Genomic DNA, 18829 nt, shown 5'->3' with positions numbered 1-18829 from the left:
TCCAGGGTTATCAGGTTAACGGTTTATAAGTTAACAAAACATTCCAACAAATTCATTGTGTAAAGGTAGATAACTCCTATAAAATTTTATCAAATCGCTTCGATCCAAATTAGCCAAAAATTCCAAAGGATGTAACGAACAATTTGTAAAAGAAATTTAGTTGATATCATTTTTTGTTACGAAGATGATGCACACATTAGATAAACAGTAAATAGGGAGATAATTCTTACATAGAAAATTGTTCGTCTTAGCAATGTGAAATTTAAAATTGCATCAATTGTACGATACTATATAAAAAATATCTAAGCGACAAATTGTGAAACAAAACTTTTAATAGGAACATGTGATATCAATCTCCCATGCAGAGTTATCGGTCTTTTCTCTCTAGCTTTCTTCGGTAACATGTTTATTAGGTGAACAAAAAACGGTCTTTAGATTTAGTAGTATGGATTGTTACATGAAGACTAAAATTACCTTATCATTGTAGAGTTTCGTTGTAAAGTTTTTGAAGAAGTACCATTCTTCGAAGTCAATATGATAAGAATGTTCGTAGTAATAATTCTCTGCATCAAATCCAAAACTGTGGAAGGTTTTGTTAGGACGTAATAAAACAGACGTAGGTGCCTTGTAACTTAATCCTCCAACTCGTTCCCAGGCAGGACAATGTATTTTAGAGTTGTCACCTTTATTGGTTTCAAATTTTTCCTTAGTTAAGCAAGCATATCCTGAATAGGTTGTCCCAAAGTCTATTGCAGCGACTAGAAGTTTGAATTCGTTTTTACTCTGAAAATTAAAAATATGTTTCAATCCTTTCTTGGGTTTGAAAAATTTTCGCAATGATAGTCTTTCGTTTTAAAAGAGGTTTATGGTACAATTTCTTCGTATTTAAAATAAAACTAGAGGCTCTAAAGAGCCTGAGAGGCTCACCTTGGTCTATGTACACATTAAACAAAGGGCACAGACGGATTCATGACCAAATTGTGTTTTAGTGATTGTGATGTGTTTGTAGATCTTACTTTACTGAACATACTTGCTGCTTACTTCTATCATTATCTATCTAGTAGTTACAGTCGAAAATAATTTGTAAAAATTTACAAAAATTATGAAAATTGTTCAAAATTTACTATGAAGGCCAATAACTCCCCTGATTTTTAGCTTTGATTTAATTCAATTTGGCCCAGTAATTTCAGAGGAGGAGATGTTTGTAAAAGTTAACGACGACGGATATTTTTTAAACTAGATACCCCAATGATGATTGTGGCCAAGTGGTTAAATTTGGCCCAGTAGTTTCAGCGGAGACGAACATAGACTAGTTTACTTGGAGAAAGAACAATATGTTAGCTAGAAATTATCTGTTCTTTCGAATTGTTACCTTATGAACTAGCTTTATAGTACGTTCAAAATCAAGGTACATGTAGTTCTATCGAGCACGATTAACAAACAGGGCTCTTAGTATTAAAACGTGTTCTCTTCTTGAAATATATGTACCATTTGCCACTGGAAGTTAACATGGTTAAGAAAACATTTTGCAGACCTACCTGAATGTCTTGGACAATGTTGGCAGGATCATGTTCCACCTGTAAAGAAAAACATATAAAATAAAAATCAAGATTTAAGTTTCCCTTCAAAGGAAAGACGAGTGTACTAGCATTTACTTAAGTATTTGTCTCACATAAAAATGTCAAGAAGGGTGGTTTGAAATTTTCCTAATTAGGTTGATTTTTCAGTTCATAGATGTCTAAGGAATTAAAAAAAATATTTCAAACTTTTCGAAGTTGAATCTTTATAGTAAAAACCTAATTTGCATATTTCAGTAATCATTTCCTTCTCCTTTCATTAAAATTTTCAAGAAAATTTTATTTAACCATATACAGCACCCTTTTTAACAATGAATCTTACATATCAGTAATTTAAAAGTATTATATGTGTGAAGTATATGCATTTTACAGATATAACAGCTTATTATGCCAATTTGTTGAAAATTATTTTAGTGCTCATGTACCCAAATTTTGAAAAGTTTTCCTTTATCTCATAATTATTTGCCGTGGGTGGATTGTTTATATGTAAAACATGTTATAACACTTAAGTTAAGGTAATAAAAGTCTTTTCGTTTTGATATATTTTCATCATTTATGAAGATACGCTTGTTTCATTTAATGCCATTTCAGCTTTTTGAGCAAAGTGTCTTTATATAAATATTTTGAAATTATTTTGACAAAATGTTGTGCAGGATAATACTTTTTTTTTGGTGTAACTCATTAAATGTAGTTCTTCTTGAAAAAAAAAAACAATTAAAAAATGCATTATTATTACTGGTAAATAAATATTTAAGGTCGAAAATTGTGAAAATTGTGATTTTTTGGCTATTTGCATATGTAAAATGGCATGTAAAGTTTCACCTCTCCATATTTTTGTGTTTTCATTTTACCTTTTCTTATGTACATGTACAATGTACTATCTGGAAAAGAATTCCTTTGAATTTGATAATAGTACTTTTGGACCATTTTGCATGGTTTTCTGTTAGACATGCACTTAAGTGTACTCAAATTCAACAATATTCCAATGACGCACACTTTAAAACAAAATTGCAGCAATAGTTATTTTTGTGTGGCATATGTTTTTATTGTCGTTATTTTTGAACAATCATACATCATTTCAAATCATCAAATCGAAAGCGAAACGTTCGAAAGAAAGGACATACAATAAACAAGAACATCTTGTCTATATTTTGAAAATTTTAACAAAAACCACTTCCACTTCAAATCGTGGGGAAAAATCTCACATAAAAACGAAAGTAAACAAAATCAAATGAACAACTAAAACACAATAAACCCCATGAAAAATGCACTTATAATTTCGATTACCTCGGAAGCGTATGTTCTGTTTCTCTTTGACAAGTCTTCACTGCGATTTGGAGGTAACTGAAATTCAATATTTAAACATTAAAAATGTTATGTCAGATGATCCGTTATTTTTACTTACATAGAGTGTTAGTAATATATATGATAATATGATATATACCGGGTCAGTAAATTCCATATTGGGTGATATTAGGTCACTAGCACACTATGTAACGAATTTACCTTACCGATTATCTTTATTTGTTGAATTTATACTAAAGTTGTCTTATTTGCTATCATACAACGTCTTCTTGTTTCTGTTCAAGTGTTCAATTCTAACTTTATCTATATCAAAAAACTATATCAAAACAATTTAAACGCATTTTTCTTGGCAAAACCATTGTTTTCCATAGTAACAGTAAAATGAAGTAAGTTTGAAAATAGAACTGGATAATACCGCAGTCTCACTAGGACACGATCGCACTACGATCTGTGATAACAATGCAAATGTTGATGATCGTTGTACGATCGTGTAAATAGCAGTAAGGTCGTAGCACGGTCGTGGTGAGGTCTTCAAGATCGTGATGTGCGTGGCCAACTTTGAACATGTTCAAAACAATCGTGGTGCGGTCGTGCTGAAATCAGGTCGTAGTATAAGTGTAGTGAGAGTCCCCTAAGGTAGTAGTATAATCGCAAAGGTCGCTGTACCATTTTAGCGAGAGCGTGATTCTATTCGGAGACTCCGCTACAACTCAATTCAACTACGACTATACCACATTTACAACACGCTGTTCAAGACCATAGTACGATTCTAGCACACCCTTGCGACCTTATCACGCTCTTCTTACGACCTGACTACGTTCATACTACGACCACCATTCTCATTGTCATTTTCACATAAAAGATATTAAATCTCTCCAGGTTTTGTATGTCTGTATGTTATTATGACTTCTTGTCCATTTTCTTTAAAGGCTCAACCATCCTCCTCGCTTTTATTATACCGTTGGTTTTCCTGTTTTTCGTCATTTGAGCTTTATGGACCAGCAAGATAGGTTGTTATTTATGTTGGATTGTTCGGTCCCACATCTCTGCGTGATCAGAATTCGTTACTATGAGAGCTCCCTCTGCCTTTAAATCAACCCCTACCACCAGGCCCATGTGTTCTAGTAGATTGTGGTGACATGGCTGTATTGTTTCCGACAAATCTACGTTTTAATCAGAAATAGAAAGAATGGAACCGTCTTGATGTGGAACACGATACTGACGTTTTTGCGGTATGAACGTAGTAAAATCGTGATAAGAACGTGTTGCAATCGAATAACTCGTGGTACGGTTGTAGTGTGAACGTGATGAGCGTAGACAGATATTAATAAGGGTGGTGAGGTCGCAAAATAAACGCGGTGAGAACGAGGTATAATCGTAGCGGGATCGTTGTAGATGCGCAATGAGGACGTAGTAGCATCGTGAAGGCAACGAACACTTACATTTTCATGCTGCTCATATACCGCAACCTCACCACGAATTGAATTTATTTTAGATCGCGACGAGCGTGGTGCGATCGTGGTCTAGTTGGACTGGGGCTGAAGACTTATTTATTCGGAATACTTTAACCTTTATCATTTCTTAGCAAAACAAAAAGGTCACCTGCCAAAAGTCAATGTTGTTTTCGAATCATCCTGTGATTTTTTGTTTGTTTCTTGCCACTTCCATTTAATAAAAAGAAACAGTCACCTATAGGATTATTTGAAGCTTTTAACGGACACACTGCATTCACTATTGAAATTTTGAAACAAATCATTACCAAAGGTCAAAGACTATTCAAATGTTATATAAGAAACACATGACATGACTGCTGAATATTCCATTAACCTTGATTGTAATACGAATTTATTTTGTTATTTCATATTTCTTGTTTATTTGGCATTTTCTTTCATCACACAATTTCAAGAAAATCAACGTAAGTATGCGTGTCCCAATTTGTCTGGTGGTTACATAGAATTGCTGTTACATTGTATTTTGTATTGAAGTTCCTTATCTTTTGTGCTTTGATCTATTTTTTTCATTCTTTTTTCAATGTTTGTTAAATCGTTGCTTGATTTGCAATCTGCTATGCAAGCACATCCCTCGTTATGTGAATAAATGTACCAGACTTAGAAAACAAATTAATAAGGAATTCAATATGGTTATTTCTGCAGAAAAGGTGGTGTGATGTCTGGCATATTGACTTCAACAAAATTGAGAATAGAAATGGGGAATGTGTCAAGGAGATAACAACCCGACCATAGAAAAAACAACAGCAGAAGGTCACCAACAGGACTTCAATGAAGCGAGAAATTTCCGCACCCGATGACGTCCTTCAGCTGGCCCCATAACAAATATATACTAGTTCAGTGATAATGAACGTCATACTTATTCAAGTTTACAAGCAAATGTAATAGCTAGGGGATCGATTTGTGTGCATAATGCCATGAGTGATCCCGGCCCTAAGAAATTGTCTAAGTGGTTTTCAACCACATGCTCTCTTTTTCTAAACGCAGTATTGGATTTCATGGTCTTATTCAAATCAGATGTGGCTGCATATTAATATATCAACATAGCCAAGGGGTTGTCAAATTAAATCAGCTGGGTTATACAATGACAAAACAAGTTTCGTTGACGAAGGGTCTAAAAACAGTACAAACAACATTTTCCAAAAGACCAAAAAAGTGAAAAAGTATATTTAACAGGTCGAACAACTGATGTTCTTTAACCCTGCTGACTGCCATTAGCGATTGCCAAATAAAATTGATCACAAGAAGTAACAAAATGGATCTTAATATAAATTTAATACCAAACAGAAAAAAATTACTTGTGGCCACGATGTTATGCCACAAACATACGTTGTCAATATTTTTTTAGTACACCAGATCCGGATTTCGACAATAAATGTCTCTTCAGTGATGTTAGGGTTCGAAACGGTATTTTGAAGACCATATAAAGAGTACCCTCATTTGAAGATAGACTCAATATTAAGAGTCAATATAGGATGAACGGATCATATAAACCGGAGGGAAAATATGATATAAGCCCAAACGAAGAAATATAAACGAGTCTAAATTGACACCTATGTTCAAACCTATCATTGCGTTGGATAAAAACCGCAATTTTTATACGTGTGCATGAAAAACAAGTTTCGTTTTAGAAGGGTCTAAAAACAGCACAAACAGCATTTTCCAAAAGACCAAAAAAGTGAAAAAGTATATTTAACAGGTCGAACAACTGATGTTCTGTAACCCTGCTGACTGCCATTAGCGATTTCCAAATAAAATTGATCACAAGATGGACCTTTGGATTATAGCTCTTCATCTTTAATATAAGCTTTGGATTTCAAATATTTTGGCCACGAGCATCACTGAAGAGACATGTTTTGTCGAAATGCGCATCTGGTGCAAGAAAATTGGTACTGTTAATTTTATTACTACCACTGGGTCGATGCCTCTGCTTGTGGACTATTAGTCCCCGAGGGTATCACCAGACCAGTAGCCAGTACCGAGGTACTGGCATTGAAATACGGATTTTGTGGGTTATTAAAATTTGCTGTTACAAAATATTGTAAATTATAATAGATTAAGGAATGTATATCCCTCATGCAAAGCTCTTATTCCTTTCATGGATTTGGCTATACTTTTGGACCTTTTGGATTATAGCTCTTCATCTTTTATATAAGCTTTGGATTTCAAATATTTTGGTCACGATCATCACTGAAGAGACATGTATTGTCGAAATGCGCATCTAGTACAAGAAAAGTGGTACCTTTAATTTTATTACAACCACTGGGTTAATGCCTCTGCTGGTGGACTATTAGTCCCCGAGGGTATCACAAGCCCAGTAGTCAGTACTTCGGAACTGGCATGAACATACGGATTTTTGGAGTTATTAAAATTTGCTGTTACAAAATATTATAAATTATTATAGATAAAGAAATGTATCTCCCTCATGCAAAGCTCTGATTCCTTTCGCGGATTTGGCTTTACTTTTAGACTTTTTGTATCAAAGCTCTTCATCTTTTCTATAAGCTTTGGACTTCAAATATTTTGGCCACAAGCATCACTGAAGAGACATGTATTGTCAAATTGCGCATCTGGTGCAAGGAAATTGGTACCGTTAATTTTATTATACATTTTGTATGTAACAAAATGGATCTTAATATAAATTTAATACTAAACAGAAAAAAAATAACGTGTGGCCACGATGTTATGCCACAAACATACGGTCTCAATTTTTTTTAGTACACCAGATCCGGATTTCGACAATAAATGTCTCTTCAGTGATGTTAGGGATCGAAACGGTGTTTGGAAGGCCATATAAAAAGTACCCTCATTTTTAGACAAGAATGCACACACTGAAATGTCTCGCCTTCTTTAATAATCATTGATATTATGTTGATAGACCTTATAATAAGCTTTATTACAACTGCCACATACACTCAACATTTACCAACGAAAACAAACATTGATCAATGAACCATGAAAATGAGGTAAAGGTCAGATGAACCATGCCAGACAGACATGTACAGCTAACAATTCTTCAATACAACAATTATAGTTGACTTATTGCTTTTAAATTAAGAAAAACAGACCAAAACACAAACACTTAACACTTACCAATGGACTGTGAAAATGAGGTCAAGGTCAAATAAAACCTGCATAACAGATCATAAAATATTTCCATACTCCAAATATAGTTGACTAATGCATCAAGTTTTAGAAAAATAGACCAAAACTCAAAAAATTAACTTTGACCACTGAACCATGAAAATGAGGTCAAGGTCAGATGACACCTGTTAGTTGGACATGTACACCTTACAGTTCTTCCATACACCAAATATACTAGACCTATTGCTTTTAGTATCTGAGATATGGACTTGACAAAACTTAACCTTGTTCACTGATCCATGAAATAAGGTCGAGGTCAAGTGAAAACTATCTGACGTGCATGAGGACCTTGCAATGTACGCACATACCAAATATAGTTATCCAATTACTTATAATAAGAGAGATTTTAACATTACAAAAAATCTTAACTTTTTTTTCAAGTAGTCACTGAATCATAAAAATGAGGTCAAGGACATTGGACATGTGACTGACGGAAAGTTCGTAACATGAGGCATCTATATACAAAGTATGAAGCATCCAAGTCTTCTACCTTCTAAAATATATAGCTTTGAAGACGTTAGCTAACGCCGCCGCCGCCGCCGCCAGATCACTATCCCTATGTCGAGCTTTCTGCAACAAAAGTCTTAATTGAAAACTACGTTCAAACCTATCATTGCGTTGGATAAAAACCGCAATTTTCATACGTGTGCATGTAAAACAAGTTTCGTTGTAGAAGGGTCTAAAAACAGCAAAAACAGCATTTCCCAAAAGACCAAAAAAGTGAAAAAGTATATTTAAACAAAACGCATTTGACCAACAGGTCGAACAACCGATGTTCTTTAACCCTACTGACTGTCATTGGCGATTGCCAATTAAAATTGATCACAACATGTAACAAAATGGATCTTAATATAAATTTAAAACTAAACAGAAAAATATTAACTTGTGGCCACGATGCTATGCCACAAACATACGGTGTCAATATTTTTTTAGTACACGGTACACCAGATCCGGATTTCGACAATAAATGTCTCTTCAGTGAGGTTATGGATCGAAACGGTATTTGGAAGGCCATATAATAAGTACCCTCATTTTTAGATAGACTCAATTTTAAGAGACAATATAGGATGAACGGATTATATAAACCGGAGGGAAAATATGATACAAGCCCAAACGAAAAAATATAAACGAGTCTAAATTGAAAACTACGTTCAAACCTATCATTGCGTTGGATAAAAACCGCAATTTGTATACGTGTGCATGTAAAACAAGTTTCGTTGTAGAAGGGTCTAAAAACAGCACAAACAACATTTTCCATAATTATATAATATACATACATTGTTGGATTGATGAGTCGTCTAAATATCAACCCAACAATGTTAGATGTGTAAATTTGCTTTGCAAATTTTTGGTTCTTCCCTTGCCGGGATTCGAACCAATGCTACTGTAATATCGTGACACCAAATCACCTGCACTGCAGCCGTCCCGCTAGAACACACGACCACCTGGGCTCTTCAACAATAAAGCTTTCAGTGGCCGTGTGTTAACTTTTCTTGTCAGTTTTAATCTAGCGGCGTACTACAGTGATATATAAGGCATGGAGATGTTATTGTTACAGATCAGCTTAATTATTTATAGTAAAGGATCCTACAAATTAATGTAAGATACAGTCACAGAAAATAATTATATGCATAAGTACGTCTGAGTCAGTGACAACTCTACAACAGATGTATCCATCGGATCGCCATCAATGATATACCAGTAATGTATACTAGTAATGTACATTTATATAAATATATCGTTATCGTTATCATTCTTATATATCAAATTATTATATTGTTAAGTAAAGGTTTTACCCGTGATGCTGGTGGTGCCGTACTATGCCTCGATTGTTGCACACTTGTCTAAAAAATATAAAAACTATATTGTAATAGTATAATGATATTAAAGGAGAATAGATTTATCATATGAATGGTAAGAAAAAACAAGAGAAGAAGCAGAGAAAAAAAGAAGGATATGATAAAAAGGTACCTGATAAAGAAGATGATTTAATAATTATTAAAATGTCAATTGTTCCTGAACATAATTATTAAAATGTCAATTGTTTCGTAATGTACAATACATGTTCCAATAGGCGTAGCATGCATTGAAAAGCTCTTAAACACACCTACAACTGTAAAACTATAACAAAAACCACCAAATTCGCTATTTATGCCATGACCTTTAACAAGAGTTATGCCCCTTCCTTAAAGGTCAAATCTATTCGGTCAAAATGTAACAAAGTTGCGAATTAATAACCAATTTGTTTCCACTATTCAACACTTCTGTATTTATTAAGGTTGCTGAGATTATCCCATAACAAGGTGTTAGATCAAATGTCAAGGTCAACATACACATTTGACCTTGAGATATTTTTCACGGTCACATGAATCGATGATGAATGATGAAGATCCTAGGTGTCTACGACTAACGGTTTCTGCGTTTTGGTGGCCAACTGACACCGGTAAATTTGTATAGGGCATAACACTATCAATGAGTCGTTGAACCTTTTTGATCCAAATGTAACGAAGAACCGGGGTTTGGTCCTGAACAAATTTCACTCTTCGCTTTTTTCTACCTGTTACAGTTACAGTGTTTGAATGATATCAAGGTTTTTTGGTTTCGGTGGGATTACTCCGCACCGACAAAATGTTTCGACTCTCATGGTGGGTTCCGTATAGGTATTCATGACACCGATACAAAGTGTGAACATAAAAGCGACACGTCATACGGTAAGGGCTGCTAACTTCCTTAAAAGTTTGGCTTAAAAGGAATAATAATAAACAAAAGAAATATAGTAAGGTCTTGCCCTTTTGAAAAAGAAAAGACCTTAATTATAAAAAATACTAGTTATACTAATGATAATAATAAATATATTTTTTTTGTTTTAAAAACAGCTGTGCGCGGTCTTTCCAATCCAACACCTGATTGATTGATTGCTTCATTGATTGGTTGACTAACTAAACACGTGGGATATGGTCTCTTGAAACAAGCGAACAATAAACAAATGAGATCTTGGACCCTGTATTAAACACACGGGACCAAAACATGCATGCAAGCAATGATTGGTTAGTTGACTACTATGTTGATGGCTAATCACATGGGACCGAGTAACTAGGAGCACGCAAGAAAGGAATTGACAGCCTATTGCCCGTGTTTAAACACTTGAGATCTAGCCTCTAGAAATACACGAACAAGGAATTGTTAGCCTTTATTCCTGTGTTTAAACACTTAAGACCTAGTCTTTAGAAACAAGCGAAAAAGAAATTGAGACCCGAGTGCCGGCGTTTAAACACTTCAAACGTAGTCTCTAGAAACACGCGAAAAGGGAATTAAGGGTCTAGTGCCCGTGTTTATACACTCTAGACCAAGCCTCTAGAAACATGCAAAAAAGGAATTGAAAGCCTAGTGCCCGTGTTTAAACACTTGCGACCTAGTATCTAGGATTGCGAAGAAATGGAATTGAGAACCATTATTTCTTAATTTCCAACACTAGAGACCTAGTCTCTAGGAACACGCGAAAAGGGAATGAGAGTTTAGTGCCCAGGTTTAAACATTTAAGACATTTTAGACATAACCTCTAGGAATACGCGGAAAAGGAATTGAGAGCCAAGTGGGACAAAATCCCTAATGCGCCTTGAAATGAGGAACACAAAAGTCACGGGTAAACGAAAAATCTTTGTGTAGTGATATTTGACACATTTCTATAATAAAAAAATGACTGAGCTGATCCATTTGTGTTAATTTAGGAAGTAGGGAAAGACAGAATAAATGTGTAAAAACTATAGAGCTATTAAATGTGTTCAAAGTATTAAATTTTCAATGCACTTATTGTGTTAAAAATGGGATTTTGTACCATGAGGAGCCACATCGCAAAAGGATACTCGGGGTTTGCTAATTTACGGAAAAATGAATCACACTTCGTACCCCGAAAATTTAACCACATATGTAAAAATGTCTCAGCTTCAAAACAAGCCATCATACATATACAAGTTTACAATATGGACTGAGCAACAGAAGAAAACGTTACCATTACGGCCTATGTAGAAACAATTACGCATATTGCCCCATCTTCTAAGGATATTTCCAGAGATATCTTAAGACAATTCCACCTTGTACACCACAGAAAATTGTGAAAATGATGGTTAGTAGTTTTTTATTTATACCTAGTTATCCTAAATGGTTTAAGATAAATATTAAATAAATACTTAAGATAAAATCAGCGAAAAATCAATGTTTTTTCGCTTTTAAAATGCATTACTGGCACGGGGCTGAACACTTGTTTTAGGCACAATCATAACTTTGTTTACCTCCGAGAGATCCGAAAAGAATTGTTTATATTTAATTGAAAAAGGCAAGAAATACCTTACAAGGAATATTTTCAAATTGTAAGTAAACACGACACAATACAGTATTTGTTATGTATAAATTATCACTCTGGTCTACAGGAATAACTGATAATCAAGGGAGATAACACACTTCACACGAATAAAGTGAGATACATCATCACATGCTTTTATCCAATGATTTGACCCTGGTCAGTAGATATCATATGCAAATAAACAGAAAGAAAAAAAAACATGTACATGTATTAAGAAAGTCATGAATTACTATTTTAATGCACACGAGCACAACACAAGATATTGTCATTTCTCAGTGAAAAAGGGGGAGGGTCAAACCTTCTTGAAAACAACATTGCTATTCAACTATTAAGCTAGGTAGCTACTACTCATTGCTTCTTATATAAACAGTTTCAATGAAGGTGGCTAAGCCACAAGGGAGAAGCATTTTTCTTTCTTTGTGATAAAACTTTCAAGAATTAGATATTTCTCTCTCAACAATACTTATGTACTTAAATTAAATGATAACACAGCCTGAGTAAATTTTTTGTCATATTTCAGTTCCAGACATACCATTACTTTTTAACATGAGATGGCAAACTAGAGGTTTTAATAAGTCCGGAATAACTGGTAAGCATTTTGGTTTATTAGGCAAGCTCTAAATTATTTATTTATGGTATTTGTGCAATTGAAATTACAGTCGGTATGTTGGAAATATGCTAATATGAAAACTGTTGCTATGGTCTTGATATTAAATGAAAAGGCTTAGTTACTGATCTTTTCGACTCGATATTTCGAGTTAAATCTTGCGCCAACTGTTTCTTATGTAACACTGCAAACTATATTGAGCACTATTTTGATCTGTCGTTATTTAATGACGCCATAGTACATGTGATGTCACAATGTTTCCTTTAATACCTCATGTGGATTTCTCACTGATAAAAGGTTTCACTGAAATACATGTAAATAACCTTTTTTTCTCAAATATAATTATGTGATTGAACAAGTTATGAAAATTTGCACTTCATTGCACTCTAATTATATGATAAGAATGACTTTCCCAGTAGTTTAGAGGGGTTTCTACAGTATTAGATACCAGATGTCCACTTGTAAGAACAATTATTTTGGTGTTTTTTTTTTATTAAATCTACATTTTTGCATAATTTCTCTGTCAAAATGTACTTTTTGACACAAGAAAATGTTATGAAATGCTTAAACAGGGTCTGTGTATTGTAATTTAAGGTTATCATTAGAAGTTTTGTCCTTGTTTTGACTAGTGAAGGTATACTGGAAGCAAATAATTATACATACACATTGTATTCAAAATAAATGAATATAGTGATAAAATTGTCATTGCCATATAGTGCTAAAACGACTTTATTTTTTTTCAGAAATGGACAAAAAGACACAGATTTATTCAGAATGATAATCTAAAAATATTTGGAAAAATCAGAACTACGGATTTCAATATGGGACAATATTCCTAATGCACCTTGAAATGAGGAATACAACAGTCACGTGTAAACGAAAAATCTCTGTGTAGTGATATTTGACACATTTCTATAATAAAACAATGACTGAGCTGAACCATTTGTGTTAATTTAGGAAGTAGGGAAAGACAGAATAAATGTGTACAAACTATAGAGCTATTAAATGTGTTCAAAGTATTAAATTTTCAATGCACTTATTGTGTTTAAATTGGAATTTTTTACCACGAGGAGCCACATCGCAAAAGGATACTCGGGGTTTGCTAATTTACAGGAAAATGAATCACACTTCGTACCCCGAAAATTTAACCACATATGTAAAAATGTCTCAGCTTCGAAACAAGCCATCATACATATACAAGTTTACAATATGGACTGAGCAACAGAAGAAAACGTTACCATTACGGCCTATGTAGAAACAATTACGCATATTGCCCCATCTTCTAAGGATATTTCCAGAGATATCTTAAGACAATTCCACCTTGTACACCACAGAAAATTGTGAAAATGATGGTTAGTAGTTTTTTATTTATACCTAGTTATCCTAAATGGTTTAAGATAAATATTATTGATAAAAATCAGCAAAAAATCAATGTTTTTTTCGCTTTTAAAATGCATTACTGGCACGGGGCTGAACACTTGTTTGAGGCACAATCATAACTTTGTTTACCTCCGAGTGATCCGAAAGGAATTGTTTATATTTAATTGAAAAAGGCAAGAAATACCTTACAAGGAATATTTTCAAATTGTAAGTAAACACGACACAATACAGTATTTGTTATGTATAAATTATCACTCTGGTCTACAGGAATAACTGATAATCAAGGGAGATAACACACTTCACACGAATAAAGTGAGATACATCATCACATGCTTTTATCCAATGATTTGACCCTGGTCAGTAGATATCATATGCAAATAAACAGAAAGAAAAAAAAACATGTACATGTATTAAGAAAGTCATGAATTACTATTTTAATGCACACGAGCACAACACAAGATATTGTCATTTCTCAGTGAAAAAGGGGGAGGGTCAAACCTTCTTGAAAACAACATTGCTATTCAACTATTAAGCTAGGTAGCTACTACTCATTGCTTCTTATATAAACAGTTTCAATGAAGGTGGCTAAGCCACAAGGGAGAAGCATTTTTCTTTCTTTGTGATAAAACTTTCAAGAATTAGATATTTCTCTCTCAACAATACTTATGTACTTAAATTAAATGATAACACAGCCTGAGTAAATTTTTTGTCATATTTCAGTTCCAGACATACCATTACTTTTTAACATGAGATGGCAAACTAGAGGTTTTAATAAGTCCGGAATAACTGGTAAGCATTTTGGTTTATTAGGCAAGCTCTAAATTATTTATTTATGGTATTTGTGCAATTGAAATTACAGTCGGTATGTTGGAAATATGCTAATATGAAAACTGTTGCTATGGTCTTGATATTAAATGAAAAGGCTTAGTTACTGATCTTTTCGACTCGATATTTCGAGTTAAATCTTGCGCCAACTGTTTCTTATGTAACACTGCAAACTATATTGAGCACTATTTTGATCTGTCGTTATTTAATGACGCCATAGTACATGTGATGTCACAATGTTTCCTTTAATACCTCATGTGGATTTCTCACTGATAAAAGGTTTCACTGAAATACATGTAAATAACCTTTTTTTCTCAAATATAATTATGTGATTGAACAAGTTATGAAAATTTGCACTTCATTGCACTCTAATTATATGATAAGAATGACTTTCCCAGTAGTTTAGAGGGGTTTCTACAGTATTAGATACCAGATGTCCACTTGTAAGAACAATTATTTTGGTGTTTTTTTTTTATTAAATCTACATTTTTGCATAATTTCTCTGTCAAAATGTACTTTTAGACACAAGAAAATGTTATGAAATGCTTTAACAGGGTCTGTGTATTGTAATTTAAGGTTATCATTAGAAGTTTTGTGCTTGTTTTGACTAGTGAAGGTATACTGGAAGAAAATAATTATACATACACATTGTATTCAAAATAAATGAATATAGTGATAAAATTGTCATTGCCATATAGTGCTAAAACGACTTTATTTTTTTTTTCAGAAATGGACAAAAAGACACAGATTTATTCAAAATGATAATCTAAAAATATTTGGAAAAATCAGAACTATGGTTTTCAATATGGGACAATATTCCTAATGCGCCTTGAAATGAGGAACACAATAGTCACGTGTAAACAAAAAATCTCTGTGTAGTGATATTTGACACATTTCTATAATAAAAAAATGACTGAGCTGAACCATTTGTGTTAATTTAGGAAGTAGGGAAAGACAGAATAAATGTGTAAAAACTATAGAGCTATTGAATGTGTTCAAAGTATTAAATTTTTAATGCACTTATTGTGTTAAAAATGGGATTTTTTACCATGAGGAGCCACATCGCAAAAGGATACTCGGGGTTTGCTAATTTACGGAAAAATGAATCACACTTTGTACCCCGAAAATTTAACCACATATGTAATAATGTCTCAGCTTCGAAACAAGCCATCATACATATACAAGTTTACAATATGGACTGAGCAACAGAAGAAAACGTTACCATTACGGCCTATGTAGAAACAATTACGCATATTGCCCCAAGTGTCCGTGTTTAAACACTTGGAACCAGACTCTAGAAAAACGCGAAAAATGACTTGTTTGTGTAGTGCCAGTGTTAAAACACTTCAGACATATCCTGTAGGATTACGCAAAAAAAAGAATTGAGAGTCGATATTTTCGTGTTTAAACAGTTGAGACCTATAATTTAGGAACACGCGAAAAGTATTGAGAGCCTAGTGCCAGTGTTGAAACCCTTGAGACCTAGTCTCTAGGAACACGCGATTAAGGAATTAAGAGCCTTGTTCTTAAATACTTGAGACCTAGCCTGCAGAATTAAGCAAAAAAAGAAGTTGAGAGCATAGTGTCCGTTTTTAAACACTTGAGGCCTAGCCTCTAGCAATACGCGACAGCCTAGTGCCCGTTTAAAACACTTGAAACCTAGTCTCTAGAAATACGCGAAAAAAGAATTGAGAGCCAATATTCCTGTGTTTAAACACTTGAGACCTAGCTTCTCGGAAAACGCAAACAAGAGGCCCTCAAGAGCCTGAATCGCTCACCTTAATTTTTTTGGTTAAATCTCTCATCAATGATTATTTTGGCTTTTCAATTTATTTAAATGATCTTTGAATCGTCCTATTTTCTTCAAAAGCAAAAAAAAAACATTTTCTCCTATGTTCTATTTTAGCCATAGGAGCTATGTTTCTTGACATACAAGGAAATAAGATATAAAATTTATACTAGATACTCTGAAACTCATTTAGCCTAAGTTTGGCTGAAATTGATACAGCAGTTTCAAAGGAGAAGATTTTTTAAAGTAAGTCAACATGATGAACAAATTGTGAAAAAAGTCTTTAAAGGGCAATAACTCCTTAAGGGGTCAATTGACAATTTTTGTCAAATTGACTTATTTATAGATCTTACTTTGCTTAACATTTTTGCTATTAACAGTTTATCTGTATATATAATAATATTCAAGATAATAATCAAAAACTGCAAAATGTCTTTAAAATCATCAATTCAGGGGCATTATACCTGAAAAACCAGTTACCCAATTCGGCTGAAAATTTCAGGACAGGTAGACCTTGACCTAATAAATACTTTAATTTTCTTGTCTTATTTGCTCTAAATGCTGGAGTTTTTGAGAAATAAGCCAAAAACTGCATTTTACCCTGTGTTCTATTTTTAGCCATGACGGCCATGTTTTTTTACGAAGTAGAAAATAAAACACAAACTTTATTTTATACACCCTACTGATCATTCAGTTGAAGTTTGGTTGAATTTGGTTGAGTAGTTTTAGAGGAGAAGATTTTTTTTAAAGTTGGCAAATATGATGAACAAATTGTGAAAAACTGTCATTAAAGGAAAATAACCCCTTAAGGGGTCAATTGACAATTTTAGTCGTATTAACTTATTTGTAGATCTTACTTTGCTGATCATTTTTGCTGTTTACAGTTTATCTTTATCTATAATAATATTCAAGATAATGACCAAAAACTGCAAAATTTCCTTAAATTTACCAATTAAGCGGCAGCAACCCAACAATGGGCTGTTTGATTCATCTGAAAATTTCAGGGCTGATAGATCTTGACCTAATGAACATGTTTACCCACGTCAGATTAGCTCTAAATGCTTTCGTTTTTGAGATATAAGCCAAAAACTGCATTTGACCCCTATGTTCTATTTTAAGTAACGGCGGCCATGTTTTTTGACGGATCAAAAATCGAAGCACAAACTTTGTGCAGGATAATCTAAGAAACAATCATGCTAAGTTTCATCCAAATCCATTCAATAGTTTCAGAGGAGAAGATGTTTGAAAAATTGTTAACGACGACAGACGACGACGACGACGACGACGACGACGACGGACGCCAAGACATATTTAACCAGGACAAAGTTATCTCTTACAGATAACATTGAGGTAGAGGTAAGCGCACAAGGTATGTAGTACAGACTATTAGTGCAATTTAAAACTCTTCAAAGTTCCAGGCATCAATAAACGTTTAAAATATGCGACACAGCTCTTTATTTTGATATTTGAGAACAAAATAGTAGTGCAAAAAAAAAAAGCCAGATGAATTAACTTCACATTCTACATGATATTTTTTTTCTCAAAACGTTGTCCCAGAAACGTATTAGCAAAAGCAAAACAGACAAAAATGACATTATGCAGATTTTGTATCTATAAAATAAAATATTATACCTACCTGTCTACCCATGAAAAAAAATATACCGAGTCGTTATTTTTTTTGGGGAAAAAATAAAATATTTTACCTACCTACCTACCCTGTTTCAAAACATAGGATCGGAAAAGGGCAAACAAACAATGTTTTAATTTTGGCCCCACTACTAAACATATATGTCACACAGTTCACTATTACATTTACCCATTGTGTATTTGAATTTATTAGTGAATATATAACTTGATCTCAGTTTAAATAGAGTTCTTTCTCTTTCTCTAGTACTCTTTGGTATGGTAATACAAAAGTTAACATTATTTTGAATAGTGTGTAGTTGTTTACTTTTTGTGTTATTTTCCCAGTATTGTTGCCACATTTTTTTTAGTAAATTTTTACATAAACATTTGATATCTTCTTTGTAAAGTGGTATACTAGTTATACATGTTTCTATTGAGAGAGCCTTTTTAGCTGCTGTGTCTGCCATTTCATTACCACTTAAACCCACATGACTGGGTATCCATTCTAAAATGATATTTAAGCCTAATTTGGACAGTTTACTATATATATATTGAATGTCATAAATTATTTGTGTTTTAACTTTAAAAATACTTCCTGTAATAGCTTTTAGTGCTGACAGTGAATCTACAAATATTACAGTATTTTCTGGTTTAAATTCTTCTAACCAATATAAAGATAAAAGTATGGCTGTCAATTCACACATAAAT

General features: G+C 33.4%; 1 protein-coding gene across 1 annotated transcript in view; it reads right to left on the bottom strand.

Moving 5' to 3' along the window:
- LOC139486325 (uncharacterized) overlaps window positions 1-18829 on the bottom strand; it is a 113013-nt gene that overhangs the window by 65605 nt on the left and 28579 nt on the right. Inside the window, exons 2-5 of the mRNA XM_071271195.1 lie at window positions 9331-9378; window positions 2865-2921; window positions 1539-1577; window positions 475-783 (exon numbers count right to left, since the gene is read on the bottom strand). Of these exons, the coding sequence (XP_071127296.1) occupies window positions 475-783; window positions 1539-1577; window positions 2865-2921; window positions 9331-9378 (453 nt within the window). The remainder of the gene's footprint in view (window positions 1-474; window positions 784-1538; window positions 1578-2864; window positions 2922-9330; window positions 9379-18829) is intronic.

Source organism: Mytilus edulis, chromosome 8, assembly GCF_963676685.1.
Source record: "Mytilus edulis chromosome 8, xbMytEdul2.2, whole genome shotgun sequence".
NCBI classification, from domain to species: Eukaryota; Metazoa; Mollusca; class Bivalvia; order Mytilida; family Mytilidae; genus Mytilus; species Mytilus edulis.
This window is presented reverse-complemented; position numbering and strand designations above follow the sequence as displayed.